This window comes from Drosophila gunungcola (genome assembly GCF_025200985.1).
Source record: "Drosophila gunungcola strain Sukarami chromosome 2R unlocalized genomic scaffold, Dgunungcola_SK_2 000006F, whole genome shotgun sequence".
Classification (NCBI taxonomy): domain Eukaryota; kingdom Metazoa; phylum Arthropoda; class Insecta; order Diptera; family Drosophilidae; genus Drosophila; species Drosophila gunungcola.
In genome coordinates, this window is record NW_026453168.1 from 2,723,332 (window position 1) to 2,749,113 (window position 25,782).

Consider the following 25,782-nt stretch of genomic DNA (forward strand, 5'->3'; position numbering starts at 1 on the left):
TCGTCTTAGCTTGTGACGTCACTGGTGGAATTGTGCAAAACACTTTTCTACACTAAAAATAAATATTACGAATTCTTTATAATTATACGTTTTTTTGAAATGTCATTTTTTTGTGTTTGTGTTTTAATAAACATTTTAAAATAATTCAAAACATTTAAAATAAAATATACTTATTGGTTGTTTAAACGATTTTATTACCTGGTGAAGTGGTGGAACTAAAAATTCCACGGTTTTTTTGCAATTTCTTTAAAGAAATTATTTGTATTTTCCTTCTAGACACTTTTATGTTTGGTTTATAGCGATAACTAGTACTGTAGATTAATTAAACACACCTAAAAATAAAATGCTAATATAAAGCTAGATAATTACCTTTGTAATTCTTGAGACTGCAATATTTTCCAGTAGAAGTTGAGCTTAATTTTTAAATGGAGTTGCTAACGTTCTGCTGAAATTATAATACCCTCTGCTAAAATATAAATCAGAAAAAGCCAGCAAGACATTATTACGAGTGTACAAACTTTATTCAATAATTCACCGGCCACTTTAACAATCAAGAGGGTAAACAACTCAGTCGCAATGGGGCATCACATTGAAGAGGGCCGACATCAGCTGAAGGTAGTCCTCTTCCACCAACTGAACCTGCGACAATTCACAATAACCGTGCTCCGAGGGCGGGGGGAAGAACTGCAGGTCGATGGCGGCCAATTCCTCCTCCAAAAAGGCCTCGCCCGCCTGCTGAATGGGATACAAACGCTTCCGACTGTCTCTGGAATCCAAAGTCGACGACATGGCAGCTCCTTGCATCACCGGAATGGGACTCAGATCGCTGGTCATGTCAAAGTTATGCGGCTGTGGAGTACGTTGCTGTTGCTGGAGATGCAGCCTGCGAACCACGTTAACCCGCAGCTCATTAGTGTTTGTGTTGCTGCGACGCACAATGTCCGAGCTGCGTGTTAAACTGGACGAACTCCTGGCCGGGTCCTTGAACTTCAGCTTGTAGTGCCCGTGCTTGCGTCGCAGCCACGGACTCCGGTTCTCCTTGTAATCCAATATCACCTTGCGGCGCACAAACTCATTGAACAACACCAGCTCGTTGCTGATGTCCCGGCGCACAATCTGCTTCCAGCGCGGTTCCAGATCCGGCGAGCGAATGATGTAGATGGCCTGCGAGGCCACCAGCATGAGCAGGTGCTCCAGGGCCAGCAGACAAAGCTGTCCGTCCATATTGGAGAGCAGCTCACTGGCTGGACAGCTGACGGACGAAACCGAGACGGTCGACAGGGATTTGGAGAAGGTGCGGTTCATCTGGTTGCCCACGCAGATATCTGTATCATCGTTGTCCCCGGATTGCTCCACGTTAGGCAGTGTATTAAGGGGCACCTCACTGAAGCCGTGGTTTTGCTTAGGATTAAAATATATGATTTAAGAATACTCCTCAATCTGATGACGAAACTACATACCATATTTAAGGCCTTCACGTATATGTTAACCAAGTTGAGTATAATTCCGAACGTGAGTGTAAGATTCTCTTCGTTCAATTTGGGGGCCCCAAACTTTACATCTAGCAATGCTGCGTATTTGGAGGGCTCATACACACTGCAGCAGAGTAGTTCCATCAAATCCGGACTGAATCTCAGCAAGGATTTCACACAGTAAATAATTATATCTGTGAGGCTTAAAAAACATAAATAAGAATATAGTTCAAAATCTATAAGTAGAAGACTAAAAGGGGACACTTACTCATTGCAGGCAGCGATGAGTTCGTCATCAATGGTTATAGCCTCGGTGCTGCGCAGGATTTCCAGCTGCGAACGACGACCAGCCAGGAGGCATTTTAAGTTTCTTTGCTGATGGAACAACGATGAACTGTGGCACAATAACCCCTGGACTGCACGCTGTTGTGAAATAAATAAATAGTATTCAAATTATAATCATTCAATCTATAAATATTGAACCCACCATTATGTTGACAAGTGACAGATCGTTATCCTGCTTCCACTCTTTGTGGTGCTCCGTGAGGCTGGCCACCAGGCCAACAGCTGCCTTTATTAACTGCATGGCAGCTGGTTCCAGAGATTGCTTGCTCAGCAGCAGGGCATCCTCAAGGTAGACGGCATGAATGCCAACGAACTGGAAGGCCTCCTGCAGGAAGCACTTCTTGTGCTTTTCGTAGATTATGGTGACGAATTCGATGCCCCTGGCGTAAACAGGCCACCACTGCTCCACAGTCCAGCGCTCGGAATCCGCCGGCGATGGCTTAGCGTACTCATACTTCGACTGCAGAAGTTCCCTGGGCGGCAACAGATTCAGCCACAAGTACTCGCCCACATCGCAGTGCAGAAACTCCACAGAGCAGTGGCCCTTGGCGAACACGATGAGCACGTCGAGCAGCTGGACACTGAGCACTTGTTTGCTGAACAAGGGCAATCGTTTTGGAGACGCAGCGCACAAGCCGCTGGAACAGCCGAACCGAAACAAATGGCAGATCCCAGTTTCCGGGGCCATCGTTGTGGAAGATGGTGGCCACAGCCTTGAGCAGATTGAGGCACAGGATCAACGAGTTGGTCGAGGCCTTGCCGTCTGAAATGTCTGAACTATTCAGGCATTGCGATTTTTCCAGGCTCACCGAGTTCTCCATGTGCTGCAGCTCACTGCAGATAATGCTCACGACGGAGTTGAGAAAACGCAGGGTGATTGAAGAGTCCCGAATTAGTAAGTCGGTGTAAAGATGTGTGCACTTGGTCACTATGGCCAGGCAGGCCTCTTTGGCCCTCACATGCTGATCCTCATAGCAGGAGCAGATGCGACCCATCAGCTGCAATAGCAGTTCCATTAGTTCCTGCTCCTCCTCCGCGCTGTTTGTGTAAGAGTGTTTGAATTGAAGTAGCAGGAACACATACAGCTCAGCCAGCATGATAAATGGACGCATGTCCTCCAGATAGTGAGAGCGATCGACTAAAACTTTAAGACACTTCTGAGCCAACAGCTTGAACTGAGACTCGGGTATGGTCATGAACTTGGGCTGCTTCTTCAGTAGAATAACGATCAGATCCTTGAAAGCCTGCAGGCAGCAGATCCAGTCGGGCAGCTCATCTGAGGAACTTAAGTCATTTGTAGCAGGAACCTTTGGCATGTTGAATACGTAGTTAAGCCAGGGACCAAAGTGTTTGGGCTCAAAGAACTTGGTCATCACATCCAGCAGTGCGGCATTGCTTCCATTGCCCGTGTAAACCTCAATGGATATGATGTTCAGGAGCTGCGTGTAGATCCTAACATTCGGCTGAAGTTCGGAGAAGAGCGGTGCGCAGAGTTTTTCCCAAAACTGTTTGTCTTTCAGCAGTTCGTACCACTAGCATCTGAAGATTGTGCTTCCAGAGCGAGTGGAAGATGTTCATGATCTTGCCGGGCAGCGCCTGCTGGATGGTCAGAGGCTCCACTTGGAGGGCATCCAGAAACTCCCGCATGTAAGTGACGATGCTCTCCCCGATATTGGGCACACATTCCTTGCCGAAGAAGGAGCGGGAACGTTTGTCTTGGGCGTAGTTCACCTTGAAGAAAGCCTCGGTTACGCCCGGTTGCTTGGCAATGCAAGCGTCCACCAGCTCCAGAATGGCCAGCTTGATAGAATCGCTCTCCAACTCATCGGGCAACTTCTGCATGAAGGTCAATCGGATTTGATCTGCCTCCATGTCCAAACAGGCCAGTAGAGACATGTTGAACTCGAGTGCGATTCTCTTTAGCAGGCGACAAGAGAGGATCGGCAGCCACCTATCAAATATGTTGCTCATGTAGCTGCAGACTGTGGGAATGATTCGCAGAGTGTCTCGTTGTTTGGGTTGGGTGTATATTAAGGCCTCTAGAGGGGAGAGAGTTTCACTGTTCCCATATACTTTGTCCTTTAGCCTGAGCAGCTGCATCAGAATGCGCATGGAAAGACGCACCAGCATCATCAAGCCATGTGGCTGTTGTTGCATCCAATTGGTCTCCAACTCCATGGTGTACTGTACGTAAGCATTGCCCACACCCACAAATCTGAATGAAAATAATGGATTAGCAAGGAGTTAATGATCAAATTAATAAAAACTCTAACCTTAGAAGGATCAGCCCATTATCCAGATTGAGGAGCGAATAAACGCAGACCATTAGCAAAAGTTCACGCTGCTCGCACTTGGAACCAGTGCTGGTATTAAATAAATCCAAAATGTCGCAGATGAAGCTCAGAACCTCGAAGTATATCTTGTTCCTCTCCAACTGAGATCGAAAGTGCCAGGTGTGCAAGTGTGGAAAGACATCCCTCAGAAGGAAAATCAATCCCGGAATCTCCACCTGAATGTGACGATGCTTTTTTAACTTGGTGTACGTGCGCAGGAAACCGAGGTAGGAGAGCAGGAATTCGTAGCGCTCGTTCTTTTTCTCCACATTATCAATGACGGAGCCGAGGAAGCGGGACTCGTAGCCCACTCCACTGGCATTGGCATACATCTTAAAGTCGTACTGGGCTCCCTGACTAACGGTGGGCAGGATGTGTAGATTGCTGATTCGTGAAAATATCTCTTCGTCAACCAGTGGCAGCAGGGCAGTGCAAACATTAAGACAACTGGACAGAAGTCCAACGGGTGGACACTGAACGCTCTTGAACTTGTGCAGCAGATCGACGCACATCTCTGTGGGATGCACCATCTCGGCACTGATGCCTGAAATCGATTGACTTAGTTGGATGGCGCTCTCCAGGAATCTCAAACCAGCTTCTACGTGACGGATGCGCTCGCTGGACTCAAAGTCACCATGTAAATGGCCCGTTTCTCGTATGAGACAGTTAATCTCGTGATGCAGGGCGTCGAAGAAGTTCACTTGAGTGCGAAAATGCATGTAGCACCCAGAGGGATGTTGAATGGCTGTGCAACTGGTGCCAGCGGGTATGGTATAGTCGATCCGCGGAAAAGGACGCACACTGGCTAAAAGCTCGAACTCATCCGTGTCCACCTCCCTGAGTTTGTGCTGACTCTCATCGTAAAGGAGGGCCAATATGGGCAATGCTTCCAGCTGACTTTTGATCTAGATGGTTTATGAAATTTAATCTGGTTATTTAAACAATAGAAATATATTTTTGGCTTACATAGTTTCCTTGTCCACCTTTAGTCAGTGATTGTGCCAGCTTGGACAGGTGAGTAAATTCCAGAGGAAAGTTCTCCAGCAGAGTTTTATAAAGAGAGCGCGGACCATCATCTGAATAGATGGAGATTCGTTTGTTTAAAACAATGTACATATTTATGAATATAATGATATACTAACCTTCCCGACTACAGAAATCTTTGGCTAAGTGAGGCCAGGATACCAGTTCGCAAAGCAGCTCGTAAATACCCTCATATCGGGCACAACTGCCATCGCCATCAAACAGGTTGCACATGTACGCCAGCTGGTTGTATATGGTCTTGCGCACAATCCGCGAGAGCATCGAGTCATCGGCGTACATGGCATGCCTGGCCACTAGGTGCAGTTGGACAAAGCACTTTAGATCCACGGCCCGCTTGCCCAGCTGCCGGCACCGTAGCAAACTGGAGGCGTCGTCGGCATCGTTGGTGCCTCGCAGGCGCAGGAGCATCCACACCAGAAGTAGGGGGCCGTGCTCTGGCCGATGGTACATGCTGGCAATGTCTACTTGCAGGTCCTCTATCAGTTTTTCAATCAAATTGGAGTTTTCCTGCGGCTTCTCAAAGTCCAGGCACTTCAGAATGAGCACCAGCTCCGAGTAGGTGAGGCTGCGGATCAGCTCCTGGTGGTAGGCTTGGCTGTCGTCCAGGTAGTTCTGTATCTTTCCGAACGAGTGCTGCTTGCAGGCGGCGAATATCCTTTTGATCTGCTCCAAGCCCATGGGCAGGTGCTCTGCCAGCAGAAGGAGGATTTGCAGCACCTCGTTGGTCTCGCGGGCGTTCCTCTCCGACCAGGCAATCAATCGCTCCGTGGAGTGGAAGCACTCGCCCGCCATTAGCTTCGTAGGTGGCAGTTCGCTAATCAGGTTCTCAAACTGCTGCAGGTACGAATCCCTCAGGCGGGTTAGGGTTATCTTCTCCACCACGGCGCGATACTCCTGGTGGTAGGGGTGATTCGGCACCCGGTGGAACACAATCAGGTTCTTGACGATCTTCAGCACTATCATGCGCTCCAGGGAGTAGTAGTGACGGATGTCCTCATGCAGCTTGGCCATGTTCGTTTCGGTGGAGATCAGTTGGGTCAGGAGGCTGGCCGAGCCGCGGTACTCCTGTGTGAGGTAGTAGCACAAGATCTCCCAGCACTGGGCGGATTCCAGATCCAGCAGATCCTGCAGTCGCTCGGTGAAGGGCAGCAGCTTCTCCTGTTTCTTCTCCTTGAGCAGCGTGCCCAGCTGGACGTTGGAGGCGCTCTTGGGCTTGAACTGGAGCACGCCGGTCTGCAGTTCGGTGGCCACGTTCATCAGCTCCTCGCGCACCGTTTGCTGGGGCGTCTCATAGTGGATTCCGGAGACCATCTGCCAGAGGCGCTTCCAATCGGTGCTGCGGGTAGCAATTGAGGGGGATTACATGTTGGCCTTCATTAGTTTTGGACTCTAGATACTTACATCACGCATTTCTCCACCGCGGGCATTGTATTGTCTTTCTCTTAACAGCTCCAATTTACAATTATTTAATAACAAATACAATCTTGTTCCACGCGCAAATTTGCGCCTCCTGAGCTGCCACCTGGTGCAAGAAATGCCGGGACAACGAGCTGGCAGCCCTGGCTGTATATCGATTAAACGATAGTTTAATTTTTAAAATGTCCGTTAGAATTTTAAGTTGCTAGTACGTTTAAAAGTTTAAGTTGCTAGTAAAGTTAAAAAGAAAGTGTATCATATAACAATCAAATAAGTTCAAATTAATATGAAATGTTATCTAAGCCTTTACATAAAAGCAAAAGAAACATTAAAGCAAAAGATTTCAATAATGGTTTTGGGCATCGTTATATAACTAATAGACTTCGGACCCAAAATAAAGATGTTGTTTTAATAAGTATATTATTAAGTTCATAAATATATACATTTATATATTTATGCAACTGATTCGATTGTAAGCCCCGTATTAAATTATATGTTAGAGCTTTTTAAAAAGTAATAAGTAAATAGCGAAAATTTCATAGTCTTTGGACTTGTTATAACAAAAATTGATTTTCACAACAAAAGCAAGCAATAGCTGATACTATACTCATGTTATTTTAATTATTATTTATTATTATTATTTATTTCGTTTATTAAATTGGTAGTTTTAAATCATTATTATAGTAAACCCTTATAATATTTCAATATTAAATAAGTCTAATTAATTTGAATTTAGGGAACGTGAATTATTAATATAAAGATTTAAATTTAACCCAGGCATTAAAGACTTGGGATTTAAAGATGTTCGTCAGTGTCATTTCATCGTTAGTATTACCTGACATGTGTGCTTTGTAGTGGGACCTTAATAATCCCTAACAGTAGTGAGCCTTCCAGTGTAGCCGGACTAGAACTATTTAGGTTAGCCCTTCCAAGCGACCAGCCATTCCAGTGAGGCTGTGGCTGTGGCTGCGGCTAACAGACCTGCGAAGTCAGAGTGCAAAGTGCGCAGATGCTGCACTCCCCCACCCACTGCATTACCCGAACCACCCACTTCCCTCCTTTCTAGAGCCCCCAATCCATCGGCACTAATACCACCACTCCTTGGCTAGCCGCAGCTTCCCTTTCCAGATCTAAGAGCGAGCGAGAGAGAGCGAGAGGAGCGGCGAGAGCGCGTAGAGAGTAGGCGCACACGAAGGAAGTTCTCGACGCCTGGAAGCTGCAGCCCGAAAATTGTCCTGTTAGTACGGGAAAACTATTGACAGGCGAAAGGTCTAAAGTTCACACATAGGCTGGCAGAAAAAGCAGATTAATAGCTGAAATCTGACGGGCCGAATGGCTCAAGTTCAATTGAATGGGGGCAATGCTGCGCAGAGCAACGGAAACAATGTCGAGGATAATGAACGTAAGTTTGCCACTCGGTAAATAGAATTAAAATTGGAAATTGAGCGTTTGCCAGAAAGGTGCACACATTAGTAGTGGTGTCTGCACAAACTTAGACGAAGGACATAGTGTGTGTCGTTTGTCAGGATGTAGGTTTGTATGTATGTATGTATCATACGTGATGTATGTCAGCGGCAGCTAGCATCTTCGACATAGCTAGGATGCTTTTTGGCCTGGCGTTGGGTGGTAACTTGCAAGAGAGAGACAGCAGGATAAGCGAGAGAGCTGGGAGAGGACACAGGATGCTGCGAGAACGACAGGGTTGCCACCGAAGCGCAAAAGCAACAAGTTTTTGAATTTAATTGATATTTATAATCTAGTCCTTAGGAACAAAAACTAAAGTGCACAAGTTTGTATTAACTTGATAAATTATTCAATTTTCGTTCCCTGTTTCTTCCTTTTGACAATACAATTAAAGATTAAATAGAATGTAGCCAGTGATATGAAGAAGTCAATTATTATGTTTTAAATCTAATTGTAAATTTTTGTTTTTAAGAAAACAAATCCCAATCAAACCAGTTTAAAGAATTGTTATTAAAAATGATCTACTTATATATTTATCATAACTTTAGCCTATCAAATAAGTGACGATGACTTGGATGACCTGGATGATGACTGCTTGCTGGAGGAGGCGGAGACCTCGGGGGGCGCCAATAGCCTGGGGCGTGGTCCCTACGAGCGGGCTTGGACCACGGAGGCCACCAGAGCACTGATCCACATACGTGGTCCCATGGAGGGAAGCTTCACCGAGGGCAGGTTCGTGGGTGAAAGACCCAAAAGTATTGAAAATGATTAAAACCCACATTTCCCATTTTAGGCAAAAACGCACAGCTCTCTGGCTGCACTGCACTCGGCAACTACAGCGTTTAGGCTTTCGCTACTCCGCCGCCAAGGTCCAAAAGAAGTGGCACAACATCCTGATCACCTACAACAAGAATCTGAACAAGAAATACGTATCCGGCTATGTCCACTGGGAGTTCTTCGAGGAGATGTTCAAGTATTTGCAGGGAAAGAAGGCCGACTTTGATATGCAGCTGCCTCAGCAAACCTCAACAGTGGCACAAGCCCCCACTCCTACCAATGGTCAAATCCAAGCACAGGGACTTTCCCAGCAACCCATGCAACTGCAACCCACTCCCGTTACCATAAAACCGGGAACACCGCAAATGCAGCAGCCAATTCCATCCCAGAGTAATGCGGGTAAGGAGGGTCAACCATACATCACGCCCGTGGATCAGGTCCTGCTGCAGGCTCAGATGAATCTGGACAGCAAGTCCAACGATGAGTTCGACGAGGATAGCAACAGCATGTCGGAGGTGCGCCAACCCAAGATGGAGTACGATGGCGATCATGTGGCGGAGGCGGAGCGCACCAGCGATAGTAGCCAGCATCTGGAGGCCAATGGCAAGCTCTACGATCTGGCACGACCCATGGGCTCGGCTCCTGGCATCCCCGATGACATCTGGTGGAAGGACTACTTCGAGCGCAAACTGGACGTGGAGCGGGAGAAGATGGAACTTCAGCGGAGTTTGCAGCGCGAACAGGTTCAGATCCAGAAGATGTCCCTCGTGCAGCAGGAACGGATCGAGCGGATGAAGATCGATGCCATCAACAGTTTGACGGCCACGCTGCAGAAACTGGTGGAGGCCAAGTGCCGCAGGGCCTAAGATAAATCTGTTCCTAGTCCCAATCCCTCCCAGAAACACTCGATAACTTTAGGCTTCTATTTATGTGTATCTAGTTGTGTGTGTAAATACAATTTCGGCCAACTAAGATCCATTCTGGTTTACGTCTGCCAGTCAATCTCGAAAATGCTGGCCAGTGAGCTCTGCTTCGAGTGTGGTTTCTCCAGGCCATAGCTAAGGCTCCAGATATCCGTGGAGAAGACCAGACCCTCCCCAGCATTCAGGCGCATTCTCAAGCTGGGACACACTCCCTTGTCGCAGGGATTCTTGGGATGAAGAACCACTTCGAAGTGTCCACTAAGCTGCTGGACAAGAACCAAACCACGCACGTAGATCTCCGTCTGCTCTCGCTTCTGCTGATGGACTGCCAGTAACCAGCTGGAATAGTACGGTGCCAGGTGGAAAGGATAGTAGTAGGGACGTTCCAAGAACAATCGGGATGCCTTTACCGCCTTCTTCTGGCAGTTTCTTAGCTGAAGGTGCCAACTATTTGATGACTGTCCCAGCCAAGAGTGGATCTTGTCCAGAGCGGCCTCTAGGTTGAACAGTTTCCTCAGCAGGAGATTGCTGGAAACATCACAGGGCACACTGGACAACCACTGCGGCGACTTCTTCTCTATAAGCTCCAGAAGATTAACGATATCCATTTCCAAGCCAGCATCTGTTACAATAACAGGTAGTCCACGTTCCAAGTACTCAGATTCCAACGTGGAGTAGCTCACATTCGAAGCAGTGGCTATGCCCTCTGTTTGAAAATTAGTTAAATGGTTTAGGGGTAGTCTTCTCCAAACCATACTCACCCAAGTATCACAAAGAGCACAGTTTTGCCACAGGGTCTCATACCTTCCCACTGGAGGTGGCTGCTCCTGGACACTCTGAGCTCGTGGAATCAAGCACTTGGCATTGTAGTAGGGTGTCCAATCCCAGAGCGGAAGGATCTGGATGAGCAGCAAACGGCCCACGGCACTTGACCACCAAGCAAAGGTGTCGCTACACAACCAGAGCAAATAAATCACCACCAGGGGCAGTAGGATAAGACACCATTTCTTGACTCTAGCCAGACGTATGCGCCAAATCAAAGGTTGACAAATGGCAAGCATTTCCTTCCCGGAAAATTCCTGCCTTCGACAATCCTCGAAGAATGCTCTCAGCTCCTCCTCCATGTTCTGAACGCTTTCCCAGGCAGAACTTAAATGAATCCTCATTCAACTGGGAAACTCGAACGTTTTCTGGCCACGCACATGCGCGCGATAAGCAATTTCCTCCGAGGAAAACCTAATTTTCTAACTCATTGAGCGCCCAGACGTGCATCTTGGCGATAAGTGGCACAAAGGATGCTTTTGTCAGCGCAAAGTAAGTGAAAACCTATTGAGCTTTAAGCATTTATTGGTTTAAACTGACTAAAATATTGAATATTCTGCTTGGAGGAGGTATATTTATTGCGGGTTTTTAGATTTTAGGGATTTCTCGGATGCCTCACATGTCTTCAGTGGAAGGAGGAGGACCATGTGGGGGCTTGCACTTGGTGAAGTACTCCTTCATGTCGGTGCACTCCTGGGAGTCGTTTCTAATCGAGTCCGGGCAGTTCTTCATCAGATCGAAGTACACACAGACCATGAGGTGACCGGCGTCATGGGGACATGTGAGCAATCCAGGTGGCGGAGTGGGGCGTGCTGGTAAATTTTCCTCGAACTCCACAATCTTGGTGGCACATGTGTTGAATGCCTGTGTGGCCGCAGTCTGCAGATCGGAACTGTCCTTGAACACCACCTGCAGATGGCTCTGCAGCTTGTCCTGGTCCAAATTCCGGTTCTGATAGATGCCAGTTTCGTTGAAGACGCAGGAGGAGAAGCACTGAAAAGGGGGGTAGTCCGCGTCACAACGATCCCATGTCCTGTTCCCGAGATACTCACCGATGGTGGATGGGGATGGTGATGACGGCGCCTGCTCTCAAAGGATCCACTGGCCTCACCAGTTGTTGGTGGCGGTAGGGTCACCTCAAACTTCGAACACTTCTCCTTCAACTCGTCGGTCATGAAATCCGGCATGGGACAGCAGGTTTTGGGATTCACAAGCACTGGTCGCTTGCTGCAGTCCACGTCGGCCAAGGTGGCTGCATTCTGTTAATGGATTAGTTACAACCGGGCTAAAATCGCGTGATCCCAATTCATCATACCAAGCAGAACCCGACGACGAGCAGTAAGAGTTGCGATTTCGAAAGCATTTTCGATTTGGCGGCTCACAACGAAACTGATTCTACCAGCCGACATGGGCCCTCAATTTATAGGTCCCACCGAACAAATCATAAAAAAGGCAGTCATTGATATATATGATTACTATAGTTTTGATTGTGTGTGCAAGTCAATTACATTTTTTTGCCTTTTCATTTCGGTTTGGTTGCAATTATTTCAATTGGCCAGAAACCACGCAAAGGGATCTATATATATCCGATTTATCGCTAATCTCACTTTCACACTCTATAACAATTCTTTGGGAGTTACCTGAAATCTACACGGTGTTATTTAACTTACAATACAATATTGCAGATCGGTTTCAAACACAAAGGTTCCCTTCAGACACGCTAATCGAAATAATTGGAACATGTTTTTATAGAGCAAATTAAGCCAATAATTACATTTAATGTGACACTAAAAAAAAATTGTGAAATACTTGTGGGCATGACTGATGAGTAAGCAAATTAAATGGGTGTATTTTCGGGGGATGTGATTAATGACTCCCATGTCGCAGAAATTCGTTATAATTTGTGCTTGCTACTGCCATCTATTTAATGTACAGGTAACTTCAACGCGCAGCCAATGTCGATTCAGTTCATCCCTTGCGGGTCAGTTGCGTCACAGCCTCTTTGACGGTGGGGTACTGAAACTTGAAGCCCGACGAGATGGCTTTCTGGGGCTTCACTTTGGCTCCGCTCAGGACGAGGGCTGCCCGCTCTTTGCCAAACACGGCATGGACCACAAACTCCGGAACACTGAAGAGGCAGGGACGATGGAGGGCTTTGGCAAAGGCCTGGCAACAAAGGGAGTTATTTAAATCATGTCCTATGCTAAGAAGTTAGAAGCTCCTACTTTGCTAAACTCCAAATTGCTGACTATTTCGGGAGCCACGGCATTGACCACTCCGGGGACTGGCTTCTCCACGATGTGCTGTATCAGGCTGCACAGGTCCTGCATGTGTATCCAGGGCATGATTTGCTTGCCACTGCCCAAAGGGCCGCCGACTCCCAGCTTGAAGGGCAGCCACATGGACTGAACCATGCCACCGCCATGACCCACCACAGCACCGCATCTTAGGATGGTCTGGAAGGGATTGGATTTGAGTCTTATTACTGAGTATATTCCTGAGCTTCTTTAAGGGCAACTCACGCATTTGCAATCCTGCTCATCGCCGGTGTGGGCAGCCTCCTCCCAGGCCAGGCACAACCGGGACATGTAGTCGAATCCCTGCACCTGGTCCTCCTCGCTGTAAATTTTGGACTCCGACGGTGGATAGTGGCTAACGCCGCAGAAATTCACAAACGAGCTGACCTGGGGAGCCGCCCTAATAGCCTGAGCCAGTGTTTTGGACGAGTTGATGCGGGAGTTCCACACGTTCTGCTGGAATCCTGGGGTCCAGCGTCTCGTCGGATCCAGGGTGTTCTGACCGGTGGCATTTACCACCACGTTCACGGAGCTCGGTATGCCGTTCTTCTCCAGCTCGTGCCAGGTGATGCGCTTGGGACCTGGCATCCGGGAGATCACCGTCACATCGTAGCCCTTTTGGGCCAAGTGCTTCTCGAGATTGCGGCCAATGAAGCCGGTGCCGCCACCTGAGCGAGAATCCGGGTTAGTTCACCTGGCCAGAGGCCTTGGTTTCCATCTTTGGACCTACCTATCAGCGCGTGCCTCGACATTTTTAGCCGAATCTCAAGATCTTGGTGATGGTTTTTGCCAATTACGACACTTTGCAAAACGTAATGTAATCAAAAAACAGCTGATTTTGCACGCAGTTGCCAGACCAATGTATTTGAAAGGAATGCTCGAGCTGCCACTCTCTAAAAACTTTGAAATTAATGGCGCGAAAACTTAGTTGTGAAAAAAAAAATACTAAAAGATTTCAAGAGCAGCAACCTTTTTAAAATAGTTATTCATTTAAAATTTGTATTTTGTATTCATGTCTTATTCGTGAAACTATAAATATTTTCATAAGGAGTAACACAGCTCTACAATCATATGAATGTACAACTTGCGATTTGTTTAAAATAAATTGCTATTGACTAAAGAATATAGAAATTTTCAATACGTAAAAGTTTATATATTAAATTTTTATATAAAATTAACACCTATATGTACTTTTAAATCCCAAATTAAAGTCATCCATTAAAGTTAATGAGAAAACTTACCTAAGTGAGTTACTATCGCCAATGTTCAATGACTTTTTGGGACGTCGACCGCAGAGGCTTTTAGTGTCACTCCCGCACAGCATTTAAAGTGCACCGATAAGCGGAATAAAGGGCAGACACTAAACTTAAATTGCAAAGGCGCTTATCGCTTTAAGTTGAGCGTTAAAAGGAGCAGACCCCGCGATCCCCAATAAAAGTGCAAATTTCGCATAAAACGCCTGCAGCCAACTATAATACAAGTGGCTATGACGCTTTCACTCCACAAGCCCGAACATATATTGGTGTATATAGTATATATGGACAGACATCGGGCAGACGCATGTGGCCAAGTTAATGTCGGACGACGGAGCCAAGTTCAAGTGCAGCAGACGACATAACGTCATATCCTTCGCTTGGCTGCGTGTTGTTTTGTTTTCGTGGCAAGTCATTGGAAACTCATTTGCATACACAGTGCCGGCATTAACCAACCCCAACTCCTCGCCCACTTTCTCCGCTTCCGCCCCCACTCACTCAAAGTGGGTGTGGCTGCCTTTTTGGGCAAAGAATTTGCATTAAGCGCTGCAATTATTGCGCTTCATTGAGTGAAAAAGGCGTAGTGATGGCGTAATAAAAAGGATCTGGGGCCATAATTACGGGGTCTGGCGCTTTTATCTAGTCCTGCAATCAGGCAGTAATCACGTACTAGCCGGCTGAATTACGGCCAACAAGCGTGCATATAGTTCTAGGGGGAAAAACATTTTAACTAGTTTTATATATCGTTTTAGTAGTACTTCTTGATGGGCATTGAATTTATTTATTTAAAACAGTAGACTTAAAAATAAATGATGCTCATAATTAAAATATTACATATATTTGCATTCCTTATATAAACATACTAATTAAACAAATTATGTAAGAAAAAGGGTTATATGATGTAAAACATATACTTTTTAAATTTTTTGTTAACTGTACTATGTATATTTATACTCCTTCTATTGTGTTTGAGTCATAACTACATTTATAACAAGTTGGGCTTTGATTGCCTTTTATAATCTGATTCCTGAATTAAATCTTTTTTTGTGGAGAATTTTCTTCAATTATTTCTCTTCGTATTCCAATGACAGTCGTCATCGATACTTGGACGTGGGTTAATGGGCTCCGGCAATAGAACTTTAATTTCCACAGCGCTCTTGCCTCTGACACTTGTCACTGATAAAACAAGAGTAGAAAAGCGTAGTGGAAAAACTTTCTAGACAAAAGGAAAATATGGAAACGATGATGGAAAGGATCTGCAGAAAAAGTTGTCTCGTGTCTCGTTGTTTGAGTTGCACTTCCGGTGGCAATGCAGCTACACAGATACGGATACTCCGCTTGTATCTTTTGCTCACTGTCGGTTTGGGGACAAACTTCTTTGTTTGTTTTATTGACAAACAGACAGAGCGACAAAGTTGCAAAGTCAATGGCACAAACATGGACGAAAATCTCAATATGCATCCGATATATGCACCCATCCATATTCATCCACATCCACATCCACCCACCGAGGTGATTTGTGTAACATGTGGGTGGAGCTGGCATGGCTTGGCATCCACACCACATCTCACTGGCCATTGACACACCACACACTCCCTGACAGTTTTATGTGCGGTCTGTGTCGCTGTTTCGCTATTTTGCTTTTTTACTTGTTTGCCGCCTTGCGGTTGTCTGGCGGGGATTGGGAGCGGGATCGGGATCGGGATCGGAATCGGGGATTAGCCGGGTCTGACAGTTGGTCACCTCGGTGGCACAGCATAAAACTTAATTCTGTCATAATTGCGATGCAGCTAACAAGTTTGTGCAATCCAAACTCGGCATGGCACACGGTGAAAAATCATTAAATAATTTATTTAATATAAGTGGAATTCATAAAAATGTTTAAATTATGATCGTTTATCTTTGATTCTAAAATTTCAAAAAAATCTTGCTGTTTAATGGATTTTGTTAAACGTTTTAATATGTTTCTCTTCTATTTGTAACACACATGACCTGGTGTTGAACATATGTCTCATCAGTTAAATTTATAAATCAACCCTGAAACACTCATCCTTAAAAAACATTTTTTATAAATTAAATAAAATTGTATTGTCTATTTAGAAAAATTCCTTAGCTTATGATCGAAAAAATATCACTACACTCTCTCAGTGGCTTGAAAAAGCAAACCTTAACTTGTGCAACTAGCAGGCAGTTGGTTTTTTGGTTTTATAAATAGTTGAAAAAGCCCAGAATGCAGCAGAGTTCAGGGTTCAAACTTTTCCCCAGCCGACCAGAGACAAGTTGGGTAAAAAGTTTCGTTGATTGCTCTTGACGTTAATTGAAATTTGGCCAGGCCAGTCCAGTCCAGTGGAGTCCAGTGCAGTCCGACTAATTGGCATTGGCCAAGGTGTTGCGATCCTGTGGTTATCTCCATTACATTAGTTGGCCTGCTCACCCCATCAAATTGGCCATAATTGAATTCGAGTCTTGGCATTCCTCTGACCTACGAAATTTTTGCGTCGTTTCGATGTGTTTTTGCGACTTGTTTAAAGGAAAGTTCAAAAGCATCATAAACAATCTTATGGAGCGCACATATCGCGCAGACAATTTGTCTGCCATGAAATATAAAACTGGGTCAGACGAAGTGGCGGCGCCGGCGAAAGATTGCCGCAGACAGCGTCTTGGTGGTCGCCAATCCTCATCCTCCATCCTCCATCCTCCATCCTCGTCGAGCTCACCCATTCCATTGTGGATTCAGTGAGGCATCTCCGCCGAATTTTTGCCACGAGGTAAGGCGAGAAGTCAGCGATGTGGGTCAAAAGTCATGGCGCGCCAGTTTGTCTCATCAATTTTAACAACTTTGCGAGAGAATGTGTTCTTTTTGTTTTGGGGGGGGGACATGTTTTGTCCGCATCCTGTTCACTTTTCCACTAAAAATCCACCATTACCGGCTATAATTAGCTGCCTGCGAAACTTCAGCACTTCAAAGGCTGTATGGATGCTGTCTGAAAGGATATGCTCTATGCGCTTCTGACAGTTGGGATCACCCGGCCAGCAGATCAAAGGGAAATTGCTGGAAAATCGAAATTAGATTGGACTCGGCGTGGCTGAGTTTTCTCTATATGAATAATGCAACTGGACGGCACGGAACGGGACGGTCGCATATCAATTAATGGGAAAAGCGAATTACTTGGCACTCACCCACTTTCCCATCACCGCAAACTCGTTAACCATCAATATCGCTGATGGCCACAAACGGTGAACGGCTTAGACAGAAACCAAGTCAAGAAAGACTCTACACCAGTGCACCTGCATCGCTGAAAGACAAGTGCCTGCGGCACTGGCCATTTCGGTGTGTGTATAAAATGATTGGGGATGTGAGGCAAGTGGGTCCACTTTTACTGGCCCACAGACCCACCTGTTTGGGCCTTGGCAAAGGTCCCCACTCTCGATTTCATGAGGCAACTCTTTCGGAAGGAGCTGGCCACTGCATCACTCATCAATCAAAGGCAATCGAGAGGGCAAGTCGAGCTGATGGAATGCCTAATTGCAGCTCCTGGCCAATTGTCGCCAAAACTTGTACATAGCTGCACTGTAATAAATCTTTTAAAGTCAATAAAATAAATACTTATATTAAGAAATGTGGTTAAACAAAAATAATGTGCATTCAAAAATGTGTTTTTGGAGAAGTATACAAATAGGATATTATACAATTAGTTAGCAAATAAAATAATGATAATGTAACAAAACAGTCATACAATTATCAACTGTTCATATTGTATCTTAAATATTTTTTATGTGGTTTAAATTTTAAAATGTTGTATTAAAAACAATTATCATATCGGAACAAATATATATAGTTTTCAGCAAGAATAAAATGAAATGCTTTTATGAATGATTCGAATTTAATTAATAAGAAAAAACTTTAGCTATAAAATAAGTCGCTTAAAGTTTTTTATGTGTTCCCAAAAAGTATTTCAAGCAACAAAAATGTACTTTAGAAATACCACAAAACATTAACTTGGGAATTTTGATACGAAATTGTAATGTTCATTATTATATTTTTTCGTGCAGCAGCTGTTTCCCCTGAAATCCTTGTAAATTGCTTTAATTATTTAAACTGTTTTGCAGCATATTCGAGTGACAAACCTGCCTCTGCTCCTTGCCGTTGAGCAGGTGAACTGAAATAATTCACACCTGCAGCCGGCCTACGTGCAATTATTGACATTCAGTTTTGTAATAAAATATCAGTCCCAACCCAGCGACCTAAAATTAATTAGGCTTTTAATATTTATGCTTTTAATGTTTTGCATTTGGTGGCGACAGGTCGCCAAGGACGCGAGTGACAGGGTACCCAGGTCCCAGGACTCAGGACTCAGGACTAAGGACTAAGGACTCTGTTCAGAACTGGCTTTCGTGTATGCGGGCAATTAATAAGCCCGAAATGCGACCGTAATTCAAGCCAGCTTGGGAGTCCGACGCGCTGTCCTGCGAAAGGGTGCAAGATAAGTATCTATTATAAATATGCATACTATATACTATGTCGGCGGCCAGCACAGACGACATTAAAGCGTGTCCGACAAGTCCGACGAGCCCATTCCACACTCCACATTCCGCATCAGAAATTGAATGTCTGCTGCTGTTTCATTGAAGGAGACGCAGCCTTTCAACCGATTCCACTTTCCATGTCGTCGGCTCCCCGGGCACTGTTCCATTCATGGACCTTTGCTATTCTTCGTCTATATCAAACTTGACAGCAAAAAAGGGGTCTTTCATTTGCCTGTCAGTCAGGCCACCCAATTCCTGGGGCTCACAAAAATATTAATCAGATTGCTAAACTGTGATATCATGACTTTCTATAAAAAGAACATTTTTTGTAACAATTCTCATTAATTTGTTTTAAAATCAACAGCCACTTTATTAAACCTTTCAGTTGAGTCCTTAAAGAAATCTTGGCCACAAACTTACAACTTTAATTTGGCTTGGATAGAATAAAAAATTAGGTTTAGAAAGCGATGTAGTAACACAATTAAATTATTAATATTAAGTAAAATCCAATTTAAGGCTAAAAAGGCCGATGACTCCCATTAATTTTAACCCAACAAACCGTTTTGTAGCCAAGTTCAAAATCACTAAAATTGAAGAAAAAATGAAAACGGTCGAACAATTGAGCTGAAAATCATCATAGTTTCAATGTTTTAAAACATATTTGCATATAAATTGAAATTTAAGTGTTTTCCAGAATATTTAAATTTTGCAATAGCTGTTTTCTTTCTTGTTTTATTGTATGACCAATGGACCCACAATTATTGGACAATGATGTGTACCTACCTCATAGCTAAGTAACTCCATAGCACCGCTGTGGGCCATGTTTTACTCTCAAAATTATGTTTTGGTTTAAAATGGACTGCTACTTTCACTCGTCTCGTTTCGGTTATCGATACACAACAATCGCGGCAATCGACGTTGAAGCAATGAAATTAGCGAACCGCAAACAAGACTTCAAATTACCTGCATTCATCCCGCCGAATCAGATACAATCCACAGTCGATGCATATTCGCACCGGGCTGTCAGATTTCTGGAGAAGCGGGGAAGTCGATGCTAAGAAATATATATATGTATGCATGTATTGTATATGTATACGAGGTATTGATCGTATCGATTGCAATCGACAGCCGTTCACAATGGATCAGCCAGTAAATCAGGAATGAAAAGAAAGAGACTGGTGGATGTGAAGTGAAAGAGATGGCCGCGCGGAAAAGAAAAGAGCAATTGCATCGAGGCAAACATCCGCATCTCCATCGCCATCGCCATCGTCATCGCCATCTCATCTCCGCATGGCACACTTCCAACTGCGGCGCATAATTAAAATGCAACATAAATAAACATAAACACACATAAAGCTGTGATAAATTGGCCAGCGACGCAGCGGAAATGTGCGTTAATCCAATTAAATGGGCCATTTGCATGGCTGAAATGCGAAAATGTTGTTCATTAAAATTGGCAATACTTGGGTATAGGCATATATGTAGACCATTCGTCCAATATTAATGCCATTTAAACGGTTTCTGCAGCTGCAGTTGTAGCTGCAGTTGGCACAGGACCCTCGTTGAGTCGGGGGTCAATTCCGGATTTGGGACAATGTCCTGCCACTAACTTATCGTCTAGTCACTGTCTCTGGCCAGCTTGTTTGTTTTGGCCACCACTCCGGTTCTTTGTTTGGGTAGCTTTGACCTCAGGCGGTTTTCTTCGCACAGTGGTTACTGCTTCTATTTCCAGGAAGAGAGGAAAATATTTTTTACACCATAACTGAACGATAAGTTGTGCCCGACCATCGTGGAATTTTGGGTAAAATGTTTATTTTAAAAACATTGTCATAATGAACTAAAAACTTTTTTTTTATACATATGTCATTGAAAAACCGCAAAACTTCTACAATTTAAAAGGTTAATTTCTAAATGTTTCTCTACATATAGAGCAATGCATAAAACGCCTTTTTGTATTCCCCATAACAATTTTTGATAATTGTAGGGGATAGATGATATTGAGAAATACTGGTATAAAATAAAATAAATATATTATATCAAAAAATTGCTTAAATTTTAATTCTTGATAAAATATAGGAAACATATGGTTTGAATACGAATTAACTTGGAATAGGTTCACGAATTAGTTTCTTATAAAATGGCTTAAATATAAACTTTGAATTTAATTCCCAATTTAATATAGATCTTAGGAAAAACCATATTTTGTTTATGTATATATTATATATGTCATAAATATGAATAGCATTATTAAATAATTTATTTTATTTTGTCTGCATCATGTAAACATCCATTAAGCAGCGATTTGAACAAATCAAAGTCAGCAGCAGACAGAAGTGGGACTGCCACTCCATTCCCATTTCCCCCGATGCGATGGCCACGTGCCGAATGGATGATAAAACGGGCACAGAGGCCGAATCCTTGCAAATAAACTGCAGCGTAATGGGGCCCATTGTACAGTGCAAACACTGTTTACACAGACGCCAGCCACCCTGGGGAGTATAGTCCTTGAAAGGAGGGGATGGGGCAAGGGCGACCCCTCTAAAGTTTAACTTGTTCAATTTGCATGAGTCGCGGGCCGCAGTATAAACGATACTTTGCCCGAAAAGTTTGTCCATAAAGCAGCTACAAAAACAGACAGAGCACATGGACAGGGGGGAATAATGAGCACGCGTCCCTTTGTCACCATCACGACACATATTCCCATTCCATGTCCATGTCCTTTGGCTGTTAAGCCGCCACCAAAGCAAACGGACACGTGCGCCCAAAAAAAAAGGAAGTAGTGACTAAGACAAAGGGATTTCAGGGGCTCAAAGATCCCCAAGATTTTTTTCTAGCAAAGGCTTAGATTATTTTAGTTTGTAGTTTAAAATTCCCTACACTTCCCCTTAGATCTAAACATTTCAAAGTTAACCCCCTTTAAATTTTAGTTCACGTACGCCCCTGTAAAACAAGTTGCTTTACTCGGAGAGGTGATTTCTGTTACGGGGTGGGAAACGCTTGCTGACGGATTGTTTACAAGAAGCCGAGTCCTTTGAAAACGCTTTCTAATGGCCAGTTCCCAGTTTTTGCAGGGTTTCCTTCGCTGACCTTGGCTGCAACCCTGGCGATGGCTGGAAATTTGCATACCACGCATTCGTTTTAAAGATGGCAACCCTCCTGTGGTGACAATTAATTTCGTACAGCTCATTAGGCGGTAAGAAACTTTCTTCGAGGGTGGTTTAAAATATGGATTTGAAACCTGTCATTCCGGCAAATGCGGGTCTATAAAAGTTAACATTTTGGTTCCCTTCTGTTTTGGTACATTCTATTAGCGAGGTGGCAAGGTCAACTAGGCAATTTCACGCTGGCAAGGCTGTAACTCCCATTGAATGCAACTCTGGGAGTGTCAAGAACTGAAAAGAAGGACATTTTAAGTTTAGTAACTCTGCGAAAATATGGAAAAAGTCCAGAAATCCATTAAGAGCAAGATAACCTCCGACGAAGAGTTTGTCATGGAGGCGGATGTTCCGGCACATAGCAGCAGTTCCAACGAGGAAAGCGACGAGGAGGTGGAGGATGGAGGTCGGCAGGATCAAAAAAATGTGGATGCCATCATCGCCGAGATGGACGAGCAGGAGGCGGCAGGTCGGCAGGACAAGGAAAGCGACGAGGACCAGCGCCAGATGTATGGTGAGTGGTTTGCCGAGGTGATAAGTTCATAAACATCCAGAAACTTCTTTCAGAGCTGAGTCTCCTTTCGCCAGCTGCCATGGTTGCCCACATCCAGCGTCTGGAGAAGGAGCTCTACGAACTTAGCCAGCGGGAAGCCAGGGAACTCAACCGGAGCAAACACCTGCGCATCTTTGGCCACTCTCGCCGTCGCTCCAACAAGTGAACGAGTTGCAAATCTGCTTAAATACTTTATGTACGATGTGATGACTTTGATGGTATCAAATAAAGGCTGAAGGCTAAAGGCTCGTCAACGAAAGTGACTCCATCTCCCTTCCGTTTCCAGTGGCAAAAGCATAGCTCCACATGGCCCAAGTGGCCAGATGGGCGAGGAAATGCCGCAGAGTCGGAGGCAAAGTCCCATGAAAGCCGCTTACAGGGCTTAATTTCTCGAAATGGACATGCCATCGACATTCGCCCACGTCATTGTCTCCATCCTACGCCTATTACAGTGAAACTTCTTTTGCTTGAACTTACAGAAACTCCTACACTTTTTAGATGTTTTATTTAAAAGGGGTTACAAATTGTGTCATATAAACTAAACCATACTTATATGAAAATAATACCACAAAAACTCTTCGGTATAGAAATAAAACTAAAATATATATATAAATTCAACTTTCAGTTTTTTATTTTTACAATTCATTTTTTACAGTTTTATTTTGATATACTTAACTGAATATTTAGTTTGAATTGGAACTTATAATATGCTTGTTATTATGTATATACAGTTTTGAATAACTAGTATTTAATTTTAAATTTTATATCTTTACAGTTTACATTCTCAGTATTCAAACAAGAGGTTTTGGAAAATACATAATATTAAAACTGATTAATAATAACAAATTTTAAGAAATGAAATTGAATCGAATTGAATGAAAGAATCTCAAGCAAATGATATATATTAAAGAATAGAGGTCAACTACTTTGGTGTCAATTTACTCTTTTAATAAACACCTTAATTTGTATAATTTATAAATTTCCATTTGTGATAGCTCCCTGTAGAAACTAGGAAATGCACATGGCACATGGGACATGGGAAGCGGGGACATTGCGTCTGGGATTGGGCATTAATCGTGCATTAGAGTCTAGAGTTTGGATGGCCGGAGCTGTGGCATCCGCTCCGATGGGCTTCCTGTGCGCTTAGTGGCCACTCCCCTCGGTCTTCCTGGCTCGGAACTCGCGGTGGAGTAACTCAATTCAAAGCAAATAGTAGCCAGTTTATCACATGGATTTGTGCTAATTTTTCCATTTCCTTTATGCCCATTGGGAGTTGTGAACCCGATCCGAATTGGAGTTGGGAGTTGGCCCGGCTCTCAAGTTTCCCCAAGTTCTTAAGTTGATTAAATTTCACGCGATTTGATTCGATTTTCAATTATACCAAATACCAAATACCGAGTACCGAATCCATTATGCTAAACAAATACATCTCCCGTATTTTCAGTTGCTACTGCGTGTCAGTTATCAATGCCCACAGAAAATAAAAAAAAAAAGGGAAAGCCATGGAAATGAGGAGGAGTTGGGCAAAGCTTTTTGATGCCCGTCCAAACAACTTCCTGGCATATCCTTTCGGCTGTCTGTCTGCCTGTCTGTCTATCTGTGGGATGGTGATGGTGATGGTGATGCAGTCGCTCATCTCCTGCCCCCCGAAAAAGCAGTTGCTGTTGTTGTTGTCGCTATTTTTGGTGGTTGCGGGTGCAAATGTTTATGGGCTTCAAAGGGATTCCCCGTCAGTTTGGACGATTTGGGGTTTGTCACAACACGGCATTACCCAGACTCCGCCAAAAGACGACATTTGAATGCAACATGTGTCCAGGATTTGGGCTTTGTTAATTTCCAACCCTCAAGGTCTTAAGGGTGGAAGTGGAAAAAACCCCCCCGCCCCACCCACCGACTAATAGAATATGCTCATTATGGGATTCCGAGCTGAGTGGGTTTCAGTGTTCCACGCATAACTCAAACTAAATTATTATAAATGAATTCATAATCTTCTGCGTATCCACATAGTCGATTTTCAGGACTTTCAAGGTGAAGGGGGTGGATTCAAGTCCGTACCTCCACCCAAAAGAATGTAAAATATTCAAATGTGAGAGAAAGGATTCGCCATTTATTGGAGTGCCTGCACTGATTGAATTTACTGCGCATTTAGCGCAGGGGATGAGGACTTACTTCCCTTTTATGACCATACATTTATTGGCCAGTTATGATGCCAGTTATAAAGTGATTTAGTTTTGGAAAAAAAAAACTTCAGTACAGCATCCTTTTATACCATCTATGCGGTTTAATCCTTTTAAAGTTAAATAAACTTCTGTAATTTCAACGTTTTTTCTAAGAGACCTATAATTTAATATTGAAATGACTAAATCCATTTTAATTTAGCCAATATCAAAGGAAATTCTGATGAATGGAAATTGTAAAGGTATACGTAGACACATTTTTATAGTTCAATGATTTTATTGATTGGGAAAATGCCTGCATGTCTGTAATCAAATTAAAGGATGCAGCTAACGATTTATAACCATAAAGTAATCTTTATATTGAACCAAATTACATTAAAAAGGTTATATTCAAAAAAAGTGGTTTAGAATTTAGAAAATAAAAGCAGTTTGTCTGAAATTTCAATAAAATTTATACAGAAACTATTTTGTGATGGATAAACAACAGAGTCATTTGAAGGTATAAATTAAGAATGCATGCAACTTTCTTTGGAAAAACTCCCTTGTTTCTTAGCATTTCGTGCTTTGTTTATATATATTTTTTTGTAAGAAAAGATTTCTTATAGTTTCGTAACACACTGTAGTATATAGTTAGTAGTTATATGTAAGTTATGCCGGCCTGGGAATGCATTTAATTACCTGAACAAACGGTAGCAGCATAAGTGTATATATCTAATTATGGTTAAGTGGTAGCAACTGGCACGCATTGTATGCTAATTTATGCAAATCGCGACACAAATCATATCAATTGCTCTTGCATTTAATTGCACCCTTTCCCCTGGTTATGTTGTGGAAACATAGCATTAAATTAGCCAAGTGCAGCATAAATTTCACACCGAAAATACAGAGAAAAATTGCGCTCCCAGGGCAATTCACTTGGCTGAAGCCATTGTCTCCTCTTTTCGTGGGGGGGTAGAAGAGGGAGGTTGTGTGGAAAAAGGGGGGCGGGGGGTCGGAAAATGGAGGGACAGACAGAGGACAAAGAAAATCCCAACCAAGTTCGCTAAACTCAACGGCAGCATCTGCAAGCCAAACAACAACAAAGGGAGCAGAGTAGCTATATCCTAGAAGGCAGACAAAGGATAAACAGATTCCTGGCCGGCGCATCCTTTTTGAACTGTGTTTATCAAACCGAAGTCGTGTTTATGTTGGGATGTGGCTCCACCTGATCCAACCGTTTCATTT

General features: G+C 43.9%; 6 protein-coding genes across 6 annotated transcripts; 2 read left to right on the forward strand and 4 right to left on the reverse strand.

Annotated features, from left to right (window-relative positions):
- Positions 1 to 499: 499 nt before the first annotated feature.
- Positions 500 to 6,745, reverse strand: LOC128254694 (nucleoporin Nup188). The gene is given in 10 exon segments (XM_052983919.1): positions 500 to 1,401; positions 1,461 to 1,674; positions 1,741 to 1,895; positions 1,960 to 2,427; positions 2,429 to 3,346; positions 3,348 to 4,032; positions 4,091 to 5,055; positions 5,117 to 5,226; positions 5,293 to 6,530; positions 6,596 to 6,745. Coding segments are annotated over 10 exon segments (5,613 nt in total). The 5' UTR covers positions 6,622 to 6,745; the 3' UTR covers positions 500 to 567.
- Positions 6,746 to 7,479: 734 nt separating this feature from the next.
- Positions 7,480 to 9,824, forward strand: LOC128254823 (uncharacterized). The gene is made up of 3 exons (XM_052984133.1): positions 7,480 to 8,012; positions 8,623 to 8,806; positions 8,868 to 9,824. The coding sequence occupies exons 1-3, from the start codon at positions 7,943 to 7,945 to the stop codon at positions 9,715 to 9,717; spliced, it is 1,104 nt and encodes a 367-aa protein (XP_052840093.1). The 5' UTR covers positions 7,480 to 7,942; the 3' UTR covers positions 9,718 to 9,824.
- LOC128254824 (uncharacterized) lies at positions 9,765 to 11,069 on the reverse strand. The gene has a single exon (XM_052984134.1). The coding sequence runs from the start codon at positions 10,938 to 10,940 to the stop codon at positions 9,837 to 9,839; it is 1,104 nt and encodes a 367-aa protein (XP_052840094.1). The 5' UTR covers positions 10,941 to 11,069; the 3' UTR covers positions 9,765 to 9,836.
- Positions 11,070 to 11,103: 34 nt separating this feature from the next.
- Positions 11,104 to 12,187, reverse strand: LOC128254826 (general odorant-binding protein 67). The gene is made up of 3 exons (XM_052984136.1): positions 11,912 to 12,187; positions 11,649 to 11,855; positions 11,104 to 11,589 (listed from the first exon to the last, which is right to left on the reverse strand). The coding sequence occupies exons 1-3, from the start codon at positions 11,957 to 11,959 to the stop codon at positions 11,212 to 11,214; spliced, it is 633 nt and encodes a 210-aa protein (XP_052840096.1). The 5' UTR covers positions 11,960 to 12,187; the 3' UTR covers positions 11,104 to 11,211.
- Positions 12,188 to 12,322: 135 nt separating this feature from the next.
- On the reverse strand, positions 12,323 to 13,774 carry LOC128254825 (epimerase family protein SDR39U1). The gene is made up of 4 exons (XM_052984135.1): positions 13,624 to 13,774; positions 13,119 to 13,561; positions 12,822 to 13,052; positions 12,323 to 12,762 (listed from the first exon to the last, which is right to left on the reverse strand). Exons 1-4 carry the CDS (start codon positions 13,643 to 13,645, stop codon positions 12,565 to 12,567), a joined length of 894 nt encoding a protein of 297 aa, XP_052840095.1. The 5' UTR covers positions 13,646 to 13,774; the 3' UTR covers positions 12,323 to 12,564.
- An 8,027-nt stretch (positions 13,775 to 21,801) lies between these two features.
- Positions 21,802 to 22,634, forward strand: LOC128254803 (uncharacterized). The gene is made up of 3 exons (XM_052984112.1): positions 21,802 to 21,866; positions 21,985 to 22,342; positions 22,396 to 22,634. The coding sequence occupies exons 2-3, from the start codon at positions 22,108 to 22,110 to the stop codon at positions 22,545 to 22,547; spliced, it is 387 nt and encodes a 128-aa protein (XP_052840072.1). The 5' UTR covers positions 21,802 to 21,866; positions 21,985 to 22,107; the 3' UTR covers positions 22,548 to 22,634.
- Positions 22,635 to 25,782: the final 3,148 nt, after the last annotated feature.

Bases quoted from the DNA above. Each gene is read 5' to 3' on its own strand.
- LOC128254823 (XM_052984133.1), top strand. From the start codon at position 7,943: ATGGCTCAAGTTCAATTGAATGGGGGCAATGCTGCGCAGAGCAACGGA. The intron at 8,013-8,622 runs GTAAGTTTGCCA...TCATAACTTTAG, and splicing joins CAATGTCGAGGATAATGAAC to CCTATCAAATAAGTGACGAT. The intron at 8,807-8,867 runs GTTCGTGGGTGA...TTCCCATTTTAG, and splicing joins GGAAGCTTCACCGAGGGCAG to GCAAAAACGCACAGCTCTCT.
- LOC128254824 (XM_052984134.1), bottom strand. From the start codon at position 10,940: ATGAGGATTCATTTAAGTTCTGCCTGGGAAAGCGTTCAGAACATGGAG.
- LOC128254826 (XM_052984136.1), bottom strand. From the start codon at position 11,959: ATGCTTTCGAAATCGCAACTCTTACTGCTCGTCGTCGGGTTCTGCTTG. The intron at 11,856-11,911 runs GTATGATGAATT...ATCCATTAACAG, and splicing joins TCGTCGTCGGGTTCTGCTTG to AATGCAGCCACCTTGGCCGA. The intron at 11,590-11,648 runs GTGAGTATCTCG...CCCCCTTTTCAG, and splicing joins ACCATCCCCATCCACCATCG to TGCTTCTCCTCCTGCGTCTT.
- LOC128254825 (XM_052984135.1), bottom strand. From the start codon at position 13,645: ATGTCGAGGCACGCGCTGATAG. The intron at 13,562-13,623 runs GTAGGTCCAAAG...ATTCTCGCTCAG, and splicing joins GTCGAGGCACGCGCTGATAG to GTGGCGGCACCGGCTTCATT. The intron at 12,763-12,821 runs GTAGGAGCTTCT...CTTTGTTGCCAG, and splicing joins GCAATTTGGAGTTTAGCAAA to GCCTTTGCCAAAGCCCTCCA.
- LOC128254803 (XM_052984112.1), top strand. From the start codon at position 22,108: ATGGAAAAAGTCCAGAAATCCATTAAGAGCAAGATAACCTCCGACGAA. The intron at 22,343-22,395 runs GTGAGTGGTTTG...AACTTCTTTCAG, and splicing joins GGACCAGCGCCAGATGTATG to AGCTGAGTCTCCTTTCGCCA.